General features: G+C 34.4%; 1 protein-coding gene across 3 annotated transcripts in view; it reads left to right on the plus strand.

The window, feature by feature from the left end:
* TRMT1L (tRNA methyltransferase 1 like) overlaps positions 1-21,349 on the plus strand; it is a 35,486-nt gene extending 14,137 nt beyond the window's left edge. For all 3 annotated transcript variants that reach the window (XM_020901920.2, XM_020901921.2, XM_020901922.2), the window contains 8 exons: positions 4,219-4,468; positions 4,871-5,083; positions 6,374-6,564; positions 14,838-14,916; positions 16,790-16,956; positions 17,571-17,633; positions 19,913-20,039; positions 20,141-21,349. In XM_020901920.2, coding sequence (XP_020757579.1) covers positions 4,219-4,468; positions 4,871-5,083; positions 6,374-6,564; positions 14,838-14,916; positions 16,790-16,956; positions 17,571-17,633; positions 19,913-20,039; positions 20,141-20,393 — 1,343 coding nt within the window. In that variant the 3' untranslated portion in view covers positions 20,394-21,349. The remainder of the gene's footprint in view (positions 1-4,218; positions 4,469-4,870; positions 5,084-6,373; positions 6,565-14,837; positions 14,917-16,789; positions 16,957-17,570; positions 17,634-19,912; positions 20,040-20,140) is intronic.
* Positions 21,350-21,629: the final 280 nt, after the last annotated feature.

Below are 21,629 nucleotides of genomic sequence, written 5' to 3' on the forward strand. Positions count from 1 at the left end.
TTTCCTTGTTGTTGTTTAGCCACTTTGAGAACTAAGGGTTTGTTTATATCATGTGAACCTGAAGAGATTTTTTTTTTCCCAGTTTTATTGAGAAAGAATTGGCATACATTACTGTATGGTGTACAAGTTTAATTAAGATGTAGAGCATGATGGTTTGGTTTACATACACAATAGGTTCAGCTAACATCTATCATCTCATATAGATACATAAAAAGAAAAAAAAGTTTCTCCTTGTGATGAGAACTCTTAGAATTTATCCTCTACTTTCCTCTATACAAGTGTTACCTATATTTAATCATCATGTTGTACATTTCATCCCTAGTACTTATTTATCTTATAATTGGAAGTTTGTACATTCTTGCTGGACTTGCTGTACAATATATTTTCTTAGGAAATGTATATGGATATCACATCAAGCAAAGTATTTTTATATTAAAAAAATGCAAGGCAAATTTTTTATTGTGGAAAAGTTTCAAATATATACAAAACTAGAGTGTATAATAAGTGAATTCCTTTATATCCATCACTCAGTCTTATATCTGTATTCCTGTGCACTTTCCCTCATAACTCATTACTCTGTACTCTATCCCCTTTATTTTGAAGCATATCTGTAAATAACAGATACGTCATTTCATCTGTAAATATTTCCATGGGATCTGTAAGATAGTGAAGTGAAAGTCACTCAGTCATGTCCACCTCTTTGCGACCCCTTGGACTGAGTCCATGGAATTCTCCAGGCCAGAATACTAGAGTGGGTAGCCTTTCTCTTTTCCAGGGGATCTTCCCAACCCAGGGGTAGAACCCAGGTCTCCCACATTGTGGGCAGATTCTTTACCAGCTGAGCCACAAGGGAAGCCCAAGAATACTGGAGTGGGTAGCCTATCCCTTCTCCAGCGGATCTTCTGACCCAGGAATCAAACTGGGGTCTCCTGCATTGCAGGCAGATTGTTTACCAACTGAGCTATCAGGGAAACCTGTAAAAGATCAGGACTTTTCAAAATTAAAACCCATATACCATATCACACCTAAAAAATTAAAAATAATTCTTTAATGTCATCAAATGTTTTGATAGACCTAATTATTTCATAATTTTTAAAAAATTTAAGTCAAAATCCAAAGACTATACATTTCAGTTGTTTGATAGGTCTCAAGTCTCTTTTTAATCTATATTCCTTTTCATCGTTTTGTGTGTATGTGTGATAATTTGTTGATATAAGAGGTCATTTGTCCTGTAGAGTTTCCCACAGTCTAGATTCGTGGTTCATATAACATATCCCTCTATTTCTGTAAATTGGTAGTTGGATGTTCAGGTTTGGTCAAATTCAGACAGGATTTTTTTTTTTTTTTTTTTGCAAGAATACTTGTTTGCAGCAGTCAGTGAGCACTTGGTGTTTGGTTGGTGTGTGTGTATGTGTGACGCAGTAAACATTGCCTACATATTAGGCAATGAGATATTATGGTGAAATTTTAAAGACTGAGAACATTTTTCCCAAAAGGACATAACAGTATAGAAAAGATTGGAAAATGTAGAAAATTTCTAAAAAGCCACTTGTACCCTATCCAAGTTTTTCTTCTTAAAAGTTATAGGAGTGTATTCTTGGGAAGTTTGTACCAGTAGGATGAAAGCATGACCTAGCTCTGCTTAAGTTCCTCACCTCAGAGAGAAGTAGTGTTGGAAGCCTGGACGGTGGGGTCAAACTGACTGCATTCAAATCCCAGCTTTATAACGGGCCAGCTGTCTAACCACAGGGAATTACACTTTAATTTGCTTATCTATCCAAAAGAAGGTACCTACCTTAAGATAATGTAAAGATTAAGGAAATTAATACATGTAAAGAAATTAGAACAGTATCTGGTATATAGCAAATGTAATAAAAGTATGCAGTATCATCATTATTGTATTATTATGACTACTATCATCATCATTAGTAATGTGTCAGTGTAGAAATGGTAAAAGTGATGAAGTAACGATTCTAAGGTGATCACATCCTCTGAGTTGGTCAGATTTTAAATATGAATCATTTTTTTATTACTCCTTTTCCCACCACTATCTCCACACAGTCAACTATGGATCTGTTCTAATTTTTCATTTGTATTGTGACTCATACTCTTTTTCATTCCATATCCACCAATAGAGTGATTTTTAGCAATTATATCTGTCTAATCTGTCTTGCATGCTGTTACCAAACAGCTTTTCCTCTGAAACACTGAATTGATAATGTTACTCTTCAGTCAGAAAAGTCATGCATCTTAATTGCCTAGCATTCAGCTTCTCAGATTGCAGTTTAATATCTTCCATAATCTGATCACAGTCTACTTTTCCAGATTTATTTCCCACCATTTTCCCTCACACAATCTTCCTCCACCCTTGTGTTTTACATTCAGTAATATTTATTAGATGTCTATCCCAGGTGGCTTTAGTGGTAAAGAGCCCACCTGCCAGTGCAAGAGATATAAGAGATGCAGGTTCAATTCCTGGGTCAGGAAGATCCCTTGGAGGAGAGCTTTGAACCCACTCCAGTATTCTTGCCTGGAAAATCCTGTGGACAGAGGAGCCTGGTGGGCTACAGTCCATAGCGTCTCATGGAGTCAGACATGACTGAAGTGACTTAATATGCAGCAGCATACCTACACTGGATCCTATATATATTTAACAGTGGAGTCATTTTATTTTCTTTTTTCTCCCTCTAGTTTTGTTGAGATATAATCAACATGTATAACATTGCATATGTTTTAGGTATACAACATAATGATTAGCTATATGCATGTATTGTAAAATGATCAAAAAAATTTAAATCCATCTCTTCACATAGTTATAGATGTTTTCCCCTTTTTGATGAGATCTGCTCACTTAGTCGGTTTCAAATAAATAGTATTGTTAACAATAATTTCCCTGCAGTACATTTTATCCCAGGAGATATTTCTGTTATAATGGCAAGTTTGTCCCCTTTGACTACATTCACTCAGTTCTCCCACGCCTCCAGTCTCCTCCTCTGGCAGCCTCAAATATGATCTCCATTTCTGTGATTTGGGTTTTTTTTTTTAGATTCCATGTATAATTTAAATCATACAGTATTTGTCTTTCTCTGACTTATTTCACTTAGTGCAATACTTTCAAGGTCCATCTGTGTTGTCTGAAATGGCAAGATTGCCTTCTGTTTATGGCTGAATGGTATTCTATTGGGTATATATATATACCCAATGTTCTTTATTCATTCATCCATCGATGTGTACTTCGTTTGTGTCTGTGTCTTGGCTCTTATAAATAATACTGCAGTGAACTAATCCTCTTTTTTTACCTGAAACATTAAAATTATTGTTTAGGAAGATCTTTTCATCCTTCCTTTTTAATGTGCCTTTGTAAACTTAAATAAAACTCATAGCAGCCATTTTGCTTGTTTCCCCATCTCTAAAATGTAGATATTAGAACTTATTTCACAAGCTTATCTTAAGAATAGGAAAATAAATGTAAAGACAATGGCACATAATAGGTGTTAATTTTTTACATTAATGAGGCATATGTATGGAGGTGGTCAATACTTCAGTAAATCGGGGGTTTTCTACTCCGTATTGGCTAGGCTTGTGTCACCATCTCCCATTTTGCAGTGAATGTCCCTTATGACTCAAATCCAATAGGGATAGAAAACCTGTGAGAGGGCCCTCTTGGTTTCAATTCCTGTTGATCGTTTGCTTACACATACGAAGTTGTTTTTCACTCACAGTGATGCTGTCGCGCAGTATTTGAAAAGCATTGGTCTGGGAACATTGTTTTCATATTTTGTTGTATTAAAGCTTCAGCAGGATGAATTCCAGCTTCCCATCTTCCTTTCAAGTAGAGTAACCCCACTGTTCCTCATATTGTATATTGGATTTCTCTGTAAGATTTTGTTTGAAGAAAAAGTATTCCATTGTAAGAAGAAAGGAAAAAAAATCCTATCAACCCCCCAAAAAAGAACATACATAGGTATTTTATTTTAACATGGATTTTAGAACAGTTTTTTTAATAACTGTTAATGGAAATCTGCAGGATACATTTTCTTGTGGTAAATCTTCTTAAGAGGCATTTTGGTGAGAAAGTAAAATAAGAATTACTTTTGAAAATACTAAGATTTTGAAACATTTATTTCTGTTATTTACAAAATTATATTCTTTATTTTTATTATACTGTTTTTATTCTTTGTAATTTAAAAACCCATTTTTCTCCCAATTTCTCCTAAGGGATAATGGGATTACAATGGGCAAAACATCTCGGAAATGCAGTCAAGGTTACAATTAATGATTTGAATGAAAACTCTGTGACATTGATTCAGGAGAACTGCCATTTAAACAAATTGAAAGTGGTTGTGGACAGTAAGGAAAAGGAAGAAAGGGGCGATATTCTGGAAGAAGGAGAGGAAAACCTTGGTAATATTAAGGTGACCAAAATGGATGCCAATGTACTAATGCATTTGAGATCTTTTGATTTCATGTAAGTGAAAAATTTTTTCTGTCACTTTCTAAACTGATTTGGATTTGAAGGGAGGTGGGGTAGAGAGGGGGCCGTTAAAAATTAAGATAGTTTGTCATTGTTTATTTATTTAAATTAATACAATATTTTGGCATTGGCTTAAGGAATGCCATAAGAGCATTTTATAGCATTTGAAGTAAAATGCCTGGGGATGACAGCTTTCCTCTAAGCATGTTTTATTCTCACGTGTCTAAGATATCATATGATCCTTTTATTGCTTACTTTAAAAACATAATTATGTTTTTAAAATAGATTTATGAAGTACTTTTGAATCCATGGAACTTTATCATTAGAAATATGGCAATGGTATGATTTTGGATACTAGTATGATTTTAAATATGACCATATTGTTTCTGATTTTAGACACCTAGATCCTTTTGGAACATCTGTGAACTATCTTGATTCTGCATTCAGAAATATAAGAAACCTTGGCATAGTATCAGTGACTTCTACAGATATCAGTTCTTTATATGCCAAGGCACAACACGTTGCCCGGCGTCACTACGGCTGTAATATTGTCCGAACTGAATATTACAAGGAGCTAGCTGCAAGGATTGTTGTAGCTGCAGTGGCAAGGTACCGAATGCCAGCAGTGTCCTTTGTGTGTCTGAGTGTGTGATGGAGAGAAATAACACTGCAGGAAGCGCTGTTTCAGTCTTCATATGCACAAAATACAAACTCTGTATTTTGTATATGTGATCTTGATTTTCTTTTGAAATCTTATGTTGTATGTTAGAATTTCATTTAAAAGCTTGTGCCTAAAACCGTTTACTCTCCACTTTAAAATGTTATTATAAAGTAGTAAGAAAAAACGAAAGTTAATTTCAAGTCATTTTGTTTCAACAAACATAGATCTTAGGTTTAGAAATGATCATTATTTAATGTCTATTTCATCTTATCTTCTTTATATAGTTTGAAAGAATTGATGGCTTATAAATTTGATTCTGTGAAATGATCTCACTTGTAAAACAAAAAGTTCTGTTTCTTATCAGACTTTCTAAACAATTGAAGAAAGGAAGACTTTTGAGCACCCATTTTATGCATAAAGTTATGCTAGAGGAATAGTAATAATATAATCTCAATGAATTTTAAGATTACAGATCATTACAGCTGGCTGTCACTAACCCCAGCACCAGTTTCACAGCATTTAGATTGAAAATTCTTACCTCAGCAAAAATACAGATTATTAGACTTCATAGACCTTTAGGATTATTCCTAAATAACTAAAACCTCTGATGTTCACTTGGTACATGCCAAGGACCTACTACTGTACATACTTTAAAATGTTTATAATGTAACAGCAAATTCAGGTACATACAGACTAAGTTAGTGTACAACTGTAGAGGGAAAACTGAGTACATAAATGGTGTATCAAGTAGAATTTAATACAAAAGTATATAAACGTAGTAATGGCAAGGACTTTGCTTATTCATTTTTTACCAGCTCTTCAGCAGCTAGCATACTTCCCTGGATATTTAGTATTCAGTAAGCATGCATTGTTTGGAAGAAGCTTTGTAAAAAAAAAAGTAGGTAAAAAGAAAGAAAGATGGTTGTGATGACAAGAAACAAAGGTGACATTAGAAACCAAAGAATATTGAGAAGATATCATAAAGGAAAATGTGTAATTACTAAAAACCTGCCAAGCATCCTATAATTTGTGTTTCAGTTTGTGTAAAAGTTATAGTATATATCTTTTATAGCCACTTTTTTATATATCTTTTTAAACCACTGCTACCAAGAGTTAAATTTTTCTTATTTTCTCATAACCCTTCCATAGTGTATGACTGTCCAAGTTAATATGGTCAACATAATGCCAAACAAAGGAAAATGATAAGCTCCCAAAATAACTTAAAAATTTTTTTCCAGAGCTGCAGCCCGATGTAACAAAGGCATAGAAGTACTGTTTGCAGTGGCTCTGGAACATTTTGTGTTGGTTGTTGTGAGAGTTTTGAGGGGGCCAACTTCTGCAGATGAAACAGCCAAGAAGATTCAATACCTAATCCATTGTCAGTGGTGTGAAGAGAGAATTTTTCAGAAGGATGGTAATATGGTAGAAGGTAAATGCAAGTTTCTTTTGACTGAATATTGTGTTGAATTTATGTGTAAGCCTCCAATGAATAAGCCTTTATCACATCCCTAATTTATACATATTGTTGTCCTTTGATTTTAAAGATTACAGTGCTAACTTTATTTCCTATACTGGATTTCCTTTCATCAACAGACGAGACATTCGTGTGAGTTCATTAAAGTCATTTACTCATTATAATTTATGCTCTCTAGCCATGCCTTCTGTTGAAATGTCTAGAAATAACTTAGTTTCCACTGTCACTAATTTTAGGAACATTAAGTCCGATTACTTCTTTCTTTAGGATGTTTCAAATCATTAATTTTATAAAAATAATGGTCATGTTTCTGACTGAATATAAGAGCCATCAATTATAAAACTCATCCAGTAAATATTTATTGAGCCTCTACTATATGCCAGGCCTGGGGAATCAAGGGAAAAAGATGTGGCATGTGCCCTCATCAAGCTGTTTCTGTTTTGCTTTTCTGGGACATAGAAACAGTTGCTCGTCGTTTTCTGTTAGCTTCTTAGCATTTTTGAAATGTGGATTTTTAAGAACTCTTTATATAGTAGAATTTAACCCTCGTGGTATGATACAATAGTTGCAGATATTTTTTCTCATTTTGTCACTTGTGTTTGCATCTTTTTTTTATTCTTTCATGCAGACATTTTCATTATTTCTGTTGTAAAGTTAATCAGATGCTTAATGTATTCTGCATTTTGTCTGTAGTTGGAAAAAGCTTTCCAATCCTAAATTATTCAGAGAAGGTTATATTTTATTGACTAGTTCACCTCTTGTCCACTTATAGAATACCATATCTATCTTATACTAAAAACCCACATGGATTTGAATTTGTTTTTAGATTTTCTATTCTGTTCCAGTGGTTGGATGTTCATGCATTCATTCACTTCTACTCCTTTTAGTGTTGTTTAATATCTGTTAAGGCAGTCACTTCTCAGAGCTCTATTTTCAGAGTGTTCTGTTATTGGATCCTTTTTTTGCTTAATGAAAGATAAATAAATAAACCAGTTGGTAGTTTATTTTGACCACATTGAATTGAGGAGGAGATGTGGTTTTGAAGCTTCCTAAGAACCCACTATGCTTTTCTTTTTTTTTTTTTTTTTCCATTTATTTTTATTAGTTGGAGGCTAATTACTTTACATCATTACAGTAGTTTTTATCATACATTGAAATGAATTAGCCATGGATTTACATGTATTCCCCATCCCAGTCCCCCCTCCCACCTCCCTCTCCACCCGATCCGTCTGGGTCTTCCCAGTGCACCAGGCCCGAGCACTTGTCTCATGCATCCAACCTGGGCTGGTGATCTGTTTCACCCTAGATAACATACATGTTTCAATGCTGTTCTCTTGAAACATCCCACCCTCGCCTTCTCCCAGAGTCCACAAGTCTGTTCTATACATCTGAGTCTCTTTTTCTGTTTTGCATATAGGGTTATCGTTACCATCTTTCTAAAGTCCATATATATGTGTTAGTATACTGTAATGGTCTTTATCTTTCTGGCTGGAACACTTTCTAACACCATACACAAAAATAAACTCAAAATGGATTAAAGATCTAAATGTAAGACCAGAAACTATCAAACTCCTAGAGGAGAACATAGGCAAAACACTCTCCGACATAAATCACAGCAGGATCCTCTATGACCCACATCCCAGAATTTTAGAAATAAAAGCAAAAATAAACAAATGGGACCTAATGAAACTTAAAAGCTTTTGCACAGCAAAGGAAACTATAAGCAAGGTGAAAAGACAGCCCTCAGATTGGGAGAAAATAATAGCAAATGAAGCAACAGACAAAGGATTAATCTCAAAAATATACAAGCAACTCCTCCAGCTCAACTCCAGAAAAATAAATGACCCAATCAAAAAATGGGCCAAAGAACTCAACAGACATTTCTCCAAGGAAGACATACAGATGGCTAACAAACACATGAAAAGATGCTGAACATCACTCATTATCAGAGAAATGCAAATCAAAACCACAATGAGGTACCATTATACGCCAGTCAGGATGGCTGCTATCCAAAAGTCTACAAGCAATAAATGCTGGAGAGGGTGTGGAGAAAAGGGAACCCTCTTACACTGTTGGTGGGAATGCAAACTAGTACAGCCACTATGGAAAACAGTGTGGAGATTTCTTAAAAAGCTGGAAATAGAACTGCCATATGACCCAGCAATCCCACTTCTGGGCATACACACCAAGGAAACCAGATCTGAAAGAGACACATGCACCCCAATGTTCATCGCAGCACTGTTTATAATAGCCAGGACATGGAAGCAACCCACTATGCTTTTCTTCTGTCCAGGTACTTCTGCTACAGTGTTAATTGATAGTAGGAATGGAGGGCATCTTGTCATAATCCTTTGTTTGAGTTCTCTCTGGTGCTTTCTGATTTGTGCATGAAGCTGAGATACCTGTCATTTATTTACCCAATCAGCACTTTGACTATCATTACAGTGCCTTCTGGCTTCTATTATTTCTGATTAAAAGTTAGCCATTAGTTGTATTGTTGTTCCCTTGTACTTAATACTTAGTGTTTTCAGGATTCTTTTTGCAGCTTTCAGCAGTTTGGTTATAACATGTCTGAGTGGGTCTCTTTGTGTTTATCCTCTTTGGAATTCAGAGCTTCTTAGGGCCAGACATAACTGTTTTTTTTTTTTTTTTAATGAAATTTGGGGCACTATTTTGCTTCTCCAACCTAAACCTTTATCACTTCAAACTAGATACAGATATCTTCTGTAACCTGCTAATCATGGATTAAAGGAGTTGTGTAATCAGCTGTTTCAAGTACAGTTTTCTAACCAATCCCTTTAACAGTTGTCCTAGAGCTACTCTAGTAGCATTCATCTTTGCTTTTTAGGTTCATATAGCCCCTAGGCTATTTCTGCCTTTAATATCTATTCCCTCCAGTGTGGTTTTTTTCCAGTAGTACTCTCTCAGCTTATAAGCTTTCAGCAAGTACTGAATGATTGGAACATATGATGACTTATCTTCTTATTTTCTAGCGGTATTTAGGAATTATTCACAAAAATACATTTTTCTGTCATTTCTAAAGATTTAGAATAAGAGAAGCCAACTCTAAATGCCCAGTCCACCATCCTAACCTTGGTTTAAATGCAACAGAGTCAGAAAGGTTATAGAATCCACTCTGGCTTTTTAAAATATGAATTTCATAAATGTCTTTGATGAAACTTGCAAAAGTTTTGGTCCTCCTAGATAAATGGTACAGTGCCCTGTGGTTTCTTATCTATTTTTTCCTAATTTAATTTTCTTTTATGTAAGAAATAATACACATCTTCAGTGTTTAAAAGGATATCACTAATGTGAGTTTCACCTCAATTAAAAAAAAAAAAACTCAGTGTTTCTTTTTACCTCGTACCCCAGTGTTACTGATGGTATTCCTACCTTTAAAATTATGAACCATTTCTTTCTTACATGGAGATTTTTATCCTTTCATATCTCACCATGAGTGTTTTACAATATCAGTGAGTAACTGAACTCAAATACACTCTGCCCAAATTTGACCCTGAATCTGTAAAAACATCTTTCCTTCTCCTTCAGGAGTCCTTCATGTTGCTTTATAATTTTGGACTGTTACTACAGTGGGTTTTTTAAATTGTTTTAAAATTGAAGAATATTTGATTTACACTGTTAATTTCTGTTGTACAGCAAAGTGGCTCAGTTATACATGTATATACACTCTTTTCATATTCTTTTCCATTGTGGTTTGTCCCAGGAGACTTGATATAGGTCCTTGTGCTAAACAGTAGGACCTTGTTTTCTATCCATCCTAAATGTAATAGTTTACATCTACTAACCCAAACTTCCAATTCATCCCTCTCCTGCCACAGGTCTCGATGTCTGTGAGTCTGTTTCTGTTTTGTAGATAGGTTCATTTGTGCCATATTTTAGATTCCACATATAACTGGTATTATATGGAATTTGTCACTAGAGTGTTTTTTTAATCAAACATTTTAAAGGATTTTTGACTTAATAAATTACTATTAAGCAATATGAATTGTTTTCTGCATTGTTTGTAATCATATAGGACTTAGAGTATATTGAGTGTTTCTTTCCAAAAAGTCAGATCACTTAGAATTTTTTATGTTTATCAATTTGTAATATATAATTTAAAAAGTCAAATGGTTCTGCATTTTGTTAATAAAAGTAATGATATCTGCCCCACTCCCTAAAGTAACCAGCTATTAATAAAAATCTCACAGCTGTTTCTTCTAATGTTTAAAGTCTCTAATGTTTGGTATCTTCCCTATTTCTAAGCTATATTGCCTATAACTTCCTTTCATGAAGATGACTATTCAGCATCTCAGACCAGCTCAGTCACATGCATGTACTTCTCCTCTCCAGTGTTGGCTTAATCAATATTCAGTGTTCATATTTTTATAAATATAAAAACATTGTTTACAAGTTGTATTAATTATCTATCTGTGTGTAACAAATTACCTCAAAACTTAGTGGCTTAAAACAGCGTTTATTTTCTCAGTTTCTCTTGAGTCAAGAATCTGGGCATAGCTCAGCTGAGTCCACTAGCTAAGGGTCGCTCCCAAGGCTGCCGTCAAGGTGTTGGCTAGGGCTGCGGTCATCGAGGCCTGACTGGGGAAGGACCCGTTCACAAGCTCATTCACATGGTTATGACCTGGATGTAAGTTGTTAGACTGCAGACCTGAGCACTTGTTAGCTGCTAAGAGGTGTTCTCAGCTCCTTGTCAAGTAGTCCTCCTCACAGAATAGCAACTCACTTCATCGGAAAGAACCAGAGAGAAAGGGAGAGAGAAAAAGAGAATATTGCTGTATTCTAGTCACTAGAAATGAGTCTCCAGATCCAGTGATCTCACATGCAAGAGGTGGAGATTATAGAAGGGCATGAATACCAGGATACAGGCATCATTGCTGCCTTTCTTAGAAGGCTGCTCCACAGAGATGAACCAGTTACACTGCTGTAATAACTTTTTTATACTACTGTTCAATCACTCAAGTTAATTGTTACTATATATTTGTCACCTTTTGGGTGTGTATATACTTTTGACAATCCATAATACAGTTTCAGTGCTTCTGTGATTTTGGTTAAAAACAAATAACCTTTGGGTTTCACTTAATTCTGCTGGAGATAGTCCTCCTCCTCTAGTTTGGGTTGCTTGTTTCTAAGTGTGCCAAAAGCTGTTGCCCTAGGTCGTCTGTTTAGACTCATAATGGAAATTTTCTTTGGCTTTCTCCTTGTGCTGTACTTCCTATATCTTAAATCTTACGCATTTTTCACCTTTCCTTCTTTACTTTCTCCTTTTGAAGCTACACTTTTTCCCATAGAAGGATTTCCTTAGGATTGCATGGGCAAGTATAGAAGTCTAGGTTAGAAGTTGTTCTTCCTCAGAATGTTTAAGATGTTACTCCTTTGTCTTTTATCTTTCAATATTGACAAGTCTGCTGTTGTTCTCATGAATAGTCCTTTGTGCTTTTTCCTCTGAGTGCTCTTAAAATATCTCTTCTTAACCCACTATTCTAAAATAACTTCAGGATGTTTATGAATTCATCGTTTTTAATTCATTGTGCTACAGTCTGTGAGCCCTTAAACTTGAGTTCTTCAGTTCTGATAAATTTTTTTCTATTTTCTCTTTGATAATTTTTTTCTCTCAAATTATTTCTCTCTTCCTAGAACTCAATTTTAGTTATATGATGGATCTTCTTGATTAATCCTCTAATTTTTTACATCTCTATTTCTTTAGCAGTTCTTTATAAATTTCCTTGAGTTTTATTTTCCAACTTTCCTGCTTAAATTTGTCATACTTTGTTCATTTCCAAGAGTTATTTCATATTTTTATTGTTCCCTTTTTAATAGTATCCTATTCTTGTCTCAGAGATGTGAAATCTAATCTTATCTCTGTTATACTATTGATATAGTTGGGTATATTTTATATTTAGGGGAGGATAGGTCTTTCATTTTGCTTATTTTTATATTTTGCTATTATTTTGTTGTTTTAGTTATTCTTTCCTGTTTCTGGTTTGCAATTCTGTTCTTGTCATAGTATATCTCAAATGTCTAGTAGTCTTAGTTTTCCATGCTGACAGTTATGTTGAAGTTCTTGGGGCAGGGCTTATAAACTGATAGGTTTTACTGTATTGAGAAGGCAGCCTGCCTTTTCACTACAAGAACTCCCAAAAGACAGTCACTCTGTATGTGTCTCTTCTCCTGGATTGGTAAGTACTTCTGCAGAGGAATCTTGCAGTCTTTTATCGGCTTTCTAGGAACCATGTTGGGGAAGGAGACTGGAAGGTCTTGGCATTTGTGCATACTTTTACTTAGTCCCTTTCTTTTCATATATCTCCTCCCTCTTAACTGTGACTAATGTCCCTGGTTCCAGATCCTCTGTGGTTCAGCCTGACCCAAGATTAACTTCCTCTTTTGGATGGAGAAGACACAGAAGCCTAACTTTTGATCTTAGAGAAGATCTACAAGTCTTAACATTTTAAAATAAAGTCTGGGTTTTTTTTTTTGCATTACCAACCTATTTCCATCTTCAGAGACAGTCAGTACTTTGAATTCTCAAGCCTTTTCAGGTCCCACAATGCCAGTGGGCTTGCTGTTTATTGGTAGCCTGTCTACCCATTTCAGGCTCGGGCTTTAGCTTTCTCTGACCTGCTAATCCATTACCTCCTTGTGTATCTGCTTCCCACTTCTAAAATTTTATTGACATTTCTCATCATCTTGCTATCTCTTCTCACATTTTATTTATCTTTGGGGTTTGAATTTTATTCCTTTGTTCTCATCTTAATAATGCTTTAAGAAACAGAAGAGATTAAAGTATGTGTTCAGTCCATTTCATTTAAAGTCTCTAAATAGTTTGAATTCCTCATCTGGAATTACCTTCGTGGCCTATTTACCAATGACATAGAAATAGTAGTTCGTTCTTTCTTCACACCTTCATTTTTTTCTACTCCGTAACTTGAAATGGAAATGATAACCCTGATCCCTGAAGATGCTGATGCTCATCAGGCACTAAGAAATCCTAGGCAAGGGTCTTCAAAAGAGACATAGGTTTATATGATGGGATCATTTTGCAAAATACATCAGGAAATAAACTGAAAAATATTTGTGTGCTGCCTGCGGTAAGTTGGTACAACTGACAGAACCATAAATATAAATCACCCTACTTTGGGTAATTCTGCCTGTTTTAATTATTTAATGGTTTCAGGGAAGATGTCTTGAATATGTTGGTATAACATTTGAGGAGCATCATTCTCAACAAAGCTAAGGTCAATGATAACCACACCTTCTTTTAAGGCTGAAAGGTAGGCCTAGGAGCAAACAGTGAAGGAAGCCATTAAGTATAGATGCAGCTGTGAGTTATGCCACTTCATTGCATTGAGTCATAGAGCGATATCAGATAGCAGGAGGCTCTAGACCCATGCCCGTACTGCCATAATCCTGAGTTCTGGATATATCTAGGACCCACTGATCAGATCAGGCCATTCCAAGAAAGTGAATGATCAACCCAGAAATGGCCTGGGGGAACTCAGTTAGAGAGAATCTGATTTAAAATGACTATTCTGAGTCTTAAGTGAACAGGAAAGTCCATGGTAGAATATTATGCTATTTTGGAAACTGAGAATAGGTCTTGTACCTCCCCAGTCACCTTATGATTACATCAGAGCCCTCACTGCTCTTTAAACAGAATTAGTTTCTTTCAGCCTACATGTCTAGGACTGAATATACATCAAGCCTAGGGAATAGAGTAATTCATTTTCTCATCCCAATTACAGAAGAATTAACTTATGGGAAATGTCTTTATTTTGATGGATGTTGGTTATATGGGTATGTACATTTATTAAAGCTCATCAACCTTTTCACATAAAATGTATACATTTTACTGTATGTAAATTATACCCCAATCAGTTGATTTTAAAATATGGATAGCTTGTGACATTTCTAAGACTTTCTCCTGCTGAAATTATTTCAGGTAGTATAGTGACTAAAAACAATGCCTCTAATTTTGACATGGATTTCTGTATCTTTCTTAAGCTTTAATCATCTAATCTACATAACTGAGATCTTAATACCTGCTTCAGAGAGTTTTAAGGATTAAATTTTTTTTAATGCATATGAATGCACGATACCTGGCACATAGTAGATCCTCAGTATATTGTAGCTGCAAATTATTGTTTATATAACAATTACTACTGTTTACATTGTCATTTCTCCTTTGATTTCTTTTTATTACCTTTTCACAGAAAACCCATATAGACAGCTACCCTGTAATTGTCATGGAAGCATGCCTGGAAAGACAGCAATAGAACTTGGACCTCTATGGTATGTGCCTAAGCATAGTAATGTATTCAGAGTTTATGCATGTGTTGATCTGATTGCTGACTTTTGATTACTGTGGTAGAAGACAAAGAAATTTAGTTCAATCTTTTCAAAAATATAGGTAAATAATTACAGTTCTTTTTCCCAATGAACCTGAGGTGTTTTCCTTGCACATTTTTCTATACCATTATTCTTCCAAGTTTGTGACAGAGCTAAGATGCAGTCGGATCAAAGAGAAGCCAAACTGATCTGCAAACTAAATAATTCATTCCTGCATAGTAAGGATGAGGCTTTTTTCAGCTGATAATTATAGAACTAGGTTATGATCTTGAAGTGATCACTATAACTTTTTATAGACCAGTCAACTAATGTAAAAGTTTTTTGAGGAATTAATTTTAAGGAAGAATGGCATGTTTAAGTAAATGTCTGCTTTTGTATTAGGTAAAGCTGTTTATATGTGACACAGCTGCAAATATTTAATGTTGTGTGTGCTTTTTGCGTCCTTGGTAGCTAGTTACTGTGTTTTTCATGTTTGAAAGTTGAATTGCTTTTACTCTCAATCCTTCCCATAAGCTGTTTATTACTAGAGATTCTTGGAGAAATTTGAGATTGCTAATAGCATTGTAATAAGAATCATTGCAAACTTCAGCCTCGTTACTTTATAAGGCCAAGGTTTAGTCATTACTAAGTCTAAAAATTAACTTAATAGTAAACATATTTGTGTTGATGCCCATTATTTTATCTTACCTGGCCAGCCTTACCTTCTAGTACTCTCAATCACCGGCAGTATGTTGACCCTACTCACTCTTGGAACTGGGAAAGTTAAGAGTAACAGTTAAGAATAACAGCTAGATCCAGAAAGATCTCCTAGCCCACCTCCTCCCTTATTTTAACAGATGAGAAAATGATGGCACAGTGTGTTTAGTTAGTCGCACACAGAGATCCAGAACTCATTTTTTTGTTTCTTTTTTGACCTCCAAGACTGAGTTCTAAACAAAGAACTTAAGGTTTTCTCACTTAAAGCCATTGTTCATGTCTTTAAGCTCATCCAGAGTCTCTTCTCCTTTCCCTTCCTCTAGTTCAAATTCTGCATCCTTTTTGAAGTGTCACTCCTTAGTGCTTAAATCCAAGATAATCTTTGAATTGTCTTTTAGTAAATCTTACATTGGTCACTCTTTTGACACTTAAAATCACATATCCTTTCATATATATTTGCTAACCCTAGTAATAACAGCTACTGTTCCTTGAGGATATACCTTGTACTAGGGATTGTAGGTGTATTATCTCATTTAATTACCATAAGTCTGTGAGATGTTTTATTTCCCATATTATGATAAGGAATGTGAGACTCAAAACAGTAGTTACTCAAGATTACATAGCTAATAAGTGGAGGAAAGGTTTGTCTGACCTGGAATTCATATTCTGTCCATTATACTTGTGATTCTCAAATTAAATGGGAAACATATCAGACTGAGCCCTGGGCCACTTTTTAACTACGTCACCACCAGCACATGTAATTCTTATGGATGTCACCCTGCCCCGCCATATATGCCCTGGAACTAAGGATTACTGTTACTGATAGGAATATGCATTGTGAAAACCTCTGCATTATTGTGTGTCCCAGTCTAGATTCTGTCTACATTTATAGGCTTTCATAGGGTAAACAATGAATTTTGTACTTCACTATATCTTACACCTCTATGTACAACAGGACACCTTGTGAGGGCTCAATAAGTTGACCTACTGTGAATAAAATTTCCTTTACTAATCCCACTAGCTTAGAGAACTGACATGATAAAATGGGCAAATTATCTTGGTTGTTGAATTATGAAGACTTATTAAAGAAAACACTTCTTGAATCTAATTCTTTTTTCAGGTCGAGTTCCCTTTTCAATACTGGATTCCTCAAAAGAATGCTGTCTGAATCTTTTCACCATGGTTTAGATGACATTCAGACCCTAATAAAGACATTAATCTTTGAGTCAGAGTGTACTCCTCAAAGTCAGTTTTCAGTTCATGCACCTTCAAATCTCAACAAGCAAGGTGACTTAACTGAACACTAATTTACTGTTACAAATTGTTTATCAATTTAATTAAAAGCAATTTAAGTAGTATGCTTTAAGTAAATTCTCTGTAATGAGTCTCATCAGTAATCCAGTTAGCTTTTTTTAAAATTGCATTGTCTTCAAGTTTATATTAGGGGCCTGAAAGGAATGATTTGTTTTATAGATGTATTTTTTAAACTTTAGTAGATTGAAAGAACTAAAAGTCTGTTCTGATTTTACTACCCTGTATCTGCTTTCTGGAAAGAGAAACTTTAGGTTATTCTGAGAACAGTGTGGCCAAAAATTTTGTAATATCCATTGAGACATGGAAGCTAGGTTTACACTTACCACTCAGGAAAGTTAAGTTTTTTCTCCTTTGTTTTCTCTTTAGTATAAACAGGCTTTTGTAGTTGTATCTGGCTATTGATAGAAGGGTGGGCCTGTTAGGTGTCTTAGCGGGTCAAAAAATGAATTCTTGGAACCTGTTTTGGTCACAGAATCTCATATGGTCATAAAAGCAGTGCATAGATTTAGTAAGCTTTTATGTAAACTTCAAATTGTTGCTTAATATCACCCTATAAAATATTTTGTTTCCATTTGTTCTAATTTTAGAAGAATGTGGTGTATTTATTAAAACTACAGATGATACTACAACAGATAATTACAGTGCACAAGGTATGTGTGTGTGTGTGTGTATGAATGCATCTGTGTAAAAGAGCATATAGCAGGATAATTGGAAGAGAGGAGATTGCTTTGGTAGCCTACTTCAAAATTCATTTTCATCTTATTATACCAGCAACCAAATTACAGTAAACCTTATTTGGCATTTGCATAGTTCAAAACTTCTATTAATATGTACTTTGTTCACATCTCTGGTATATGGTGATCCCCTTGCAAGAGCTATACAAGATGTTAAAAGAAATTTCATTGATATTACCTGAAGACCCTATACTCTGGCCATAAGAATTTTATTACATAGCTTTTCTTATAATTTGAGATGTGTACATACTTTAAAATATACTTGTATTAGGCATTGTAAATTCATATCAAAGAATGTTAAGATTTGTAATGGCGATGCTTAATGTCTAAGGTCTTTAGAAGGCAACATTAGATTCTAAATCTGTTTTTGTATACAGGCAAAAACAGTGTTGAGATTGAAAGAACTGAGGACTATAGTTACAAGCTGTAATTTTGTATTAGTTGCTCAACATTTTAGTGTTGATCTTCAAAGAGAAGAAAATTTCAACTCCTGCTAATAGCTTATGGTTTAATAACTACATACTGTTCCCAACAGTCATATTCATTTAGCATCTTTAGTTAATTTGTTAGGATTCAAATCACTTAAAAATGATTTATTCTCCTTAATTTCTCTGGAGGGAAGAGAAAGGCATTCCAGTATACTGTAAAATACATTAAATTTAAGAGTATCATTCTACTACTTTTTTTTTTCATTTATTTTTACTAGTTGGAGGCTAATTACTTTACAATATTGTAGTGGTTTTTGCCATACATTGCCATGAATTTACATGTTTGTGTCATTTTGTTACATAACCTCAGCCAGGCCCCCACCTTTGACTTGTCATAAAACCTTTTTAGAATAAGGTAAAAATGTAAGTTTTGAAGATATTTAAAATCTCTGAGCCTTTCTCATGTATAAATTAAGGGAATTAGACTAATCTCTATGGGTTCTTTTATAGCTCTGAAATTATGATTGTCCTAAACTAGTAGAACATATAAAATCTTACATGATAGAAAATATCAGGCAAAAGAAATCTTTGTACTGCCGATGATAGTAATTAGAAGGTACTGGATTTTTAATCTCAGCCTTTCCTAACTCTTGGGGTACATATGCCTTTTTAGATTTAATGTGACAGTATAATTAGGTTTTAAGTGTCTGATTTAATGGGGGAGCCATGAGTCAATACTTCAACAATATTTATCTTTGAATGCAGTTTATCATTCATTTTCATGCATCAAATTTGTCTTCTGCATACTTTTGCTTAAGTGAATGTTCATGAAAATTTTAAATTTGGCCATAATAACATCCATGTAGAAATAAAGAGTTGAACATTCAGAAAAAAATCTCCATATGGTAACCTGAATATCTTAGTTGTCTTCTTTTTGTGATTTTTGGAGGGATACATTGCTAGAAACTTACTTGCTAGCTTCCTTCACTGAAAATGTAAAGGCTAAGTACTGTGGTAAGAAGCAGGCAATGCGATCATACAGTGTACTCATAATTCCTGTATCCAAGCCTCTGAGACTGACTTTGTTTTGTGTTCATTGAAGACCTACTGTGTATCAAACACAGCCCCGGGATTAATCCATGTGTAACTTAAAGTCAATCCACAGATTCAACTGTGAACCATGTGTTACTATAGTTTCTTCCTGTTGAAAAATATCCATGTTGAAGTAGACCCACACAATTCAAAACGGCATTGTTCACAAGGGTCAATTCTGTTGGCATTCAGTAGAGAATACAAGTATAGAAATAAAGGACCTTGTTCTCCAGGAACTTACAATATAATTTGGGGAGAAAGGATTTATACACATTATTAAAGACCTAAATACATGAAACAAGAAAACATACAATGACAGAACTTAATCAAACTCTGAGTAGTGTTGTATTGAGAGCAGTGAAATCTGTGGAACAACTGGTCCAGATTTCAAAAATGGCTTTCTACAGAAGATGGAGGTAGGGTTGAGGCTTAAAACTGAAGAAGGTAGAAAAGAAGTTCTGATTCAGGAAACAGTTAAACAGTAAAATTACATGAGTAAAGGATAGTGAAAATATAAATAAATATTACAATAAGAGCTATGTTGTTGTAAGAATTAAAATTGGATAGGTCAAAATGTTGTGTCAAAGAATTTAGACTTGAAGACAGTATGTTAGTATTTGGCTTGTAATTTTTAAGAGAATGCTAACTTTCTGTGTTTATATCTGTACGTTTCAGGAAAGAGAAAAAGTAATGAAACAACTGCAAATTTAGTCAAGAGGCAAAAAACTGATGTCAATACTGAACATCCTCCCTTTTATTACAACATCCACAGACACAGCATTAAAGGAATGAATATGCCAAAGTAAGAGACAGTGAATGACAAAGTGTATATATTTAATATTTTAATGACATTATGATTTAAAACAAGAACCTCATTTTTTTTTTTGCCTTTCCTTGTTGCAGGTTAAAAAAGTTTTTGTGCTATCTTTCTCAAGCAGGCTTTCGAGTAAGCCGAACTCATTTTGACCCAATGGGAGTTCGTACAGATGCACCTCTAATGCAGTTTAAATCCATCCTTTTAAAGTACAGCACCCCCACTTACACTGGAGGACAGTCAGAGGGCCACGTCCAACCAGCATCCGAAGATACAGTAGCTGACAGGGTTGAAATGTCAGTGAATGACAAAGCAGAAGCAGGTGGTTGCAAAAGATGGTAAATGTAAAGGAAAATTACTCAGATGTCTGTGTTGGTGGTTCTCTTATAGTTCTCTTTAACAACTGTAGTGCTTTTTCTATTCTTTTAATTCAGTTGTGTAAAAATAAAAAACAGTGCTCTTTTCATTCAGAAAACTAGCAGTTTCTAATTTAGCTGGTTTGGGAGCTATGCTTTCCAAGTTTTTCTTATTTTAAAGAAAACTTAAAATTTTAATGAAAACATTTCATATGAAGCCAAGTTTGTGACTGAGATCACCCTACTGTTTAATAACTCAGAAAATTTTTACATGCAGAGTGTTTGGAATTTTATATGTTATAAAAATAACACATTACTTAATCTCAGCTCTACTTAAAGTGATTCATGTTTATCTTTTCTGTTTGTAATGTGTAAGATGAATCCAGAATCCTTTTATTAAAGTGACCCTAAATAGGAGGAATAGTGTCCTTTCTGATTACTAATGTATTATTTCACAAATACAAACTAAAATATATTCCCAATTTCAGGAAATCTCTCTCCAACTAAATGCTTATCGGAGACAGACATACATTTTCTTGTAAGTTTAAAGTCCGAATGATTACACTTTAGAGTAAGATTTTGTTAAAATAAATTGAGACTACTGTTCTAATTGTTTACAAGCACGAAATTCTGAGGAGAAATTTTGTTATGAATTAAACAAACTGGGTGATCTCAAGTGCCTCAGTTAATGCACGTACAATATTCATTTGCTTGGTTATGCTACCTCTCAGGAGTAAAACTTGTCATCTTATGAATTTATGAAGTGAGGATTTTCTTGCTTTTTGGGGTGGGTTTTTTTTGTTGTTGTTTTGCTTTTTTTTGATTTGTGTATGTGCTAATTTTTTGTACAAGTAGCCCAGGCTAACATGACTACGAAAATTAGTTGGAAAAAAAAATCTTGTTTCCATTAATAAATACGGTTCTTGCTTCATCTGAATATAAGAGTTTGTATGAAAAGGTATACCAAAAATTTAGATTTCTGTCTCAAGAATTTAATACATATTTATCTAAGTGTTTCTTAGAAAAAGTAACTTTTTTACAAGCATTAAGCTTGGGAAATGGAGGAAGACAAATGACTGAAAGGTTTAAATATATCATGTGAAAAAAAAACCACTCCCATGACATACACAGAAATTTAGGAAGTTGGGGTTGCATCAACATAGAGTATTAATTTAGAATAAAAGAAAAACTCATGTTATTACAGCATAATCTCAGAAGGATG

This window comes from Odocoileus virginianus, chromosome 11 (genome assembly GCF_023699985.2).
Source record: "Odocoileus virginianus isolate 20LAN1187 ecotype Illinois chromosome 11, Ovbor_1.2, whole genome shotgun sequence".
Classification (NCBI taxonomy): domain Eukaryota; kingdom Metazoa; phylum Chordata; class Mammalia; order Artiodactyla; family Cervidae; genus Odocoileus; species Odocoileus virginianus.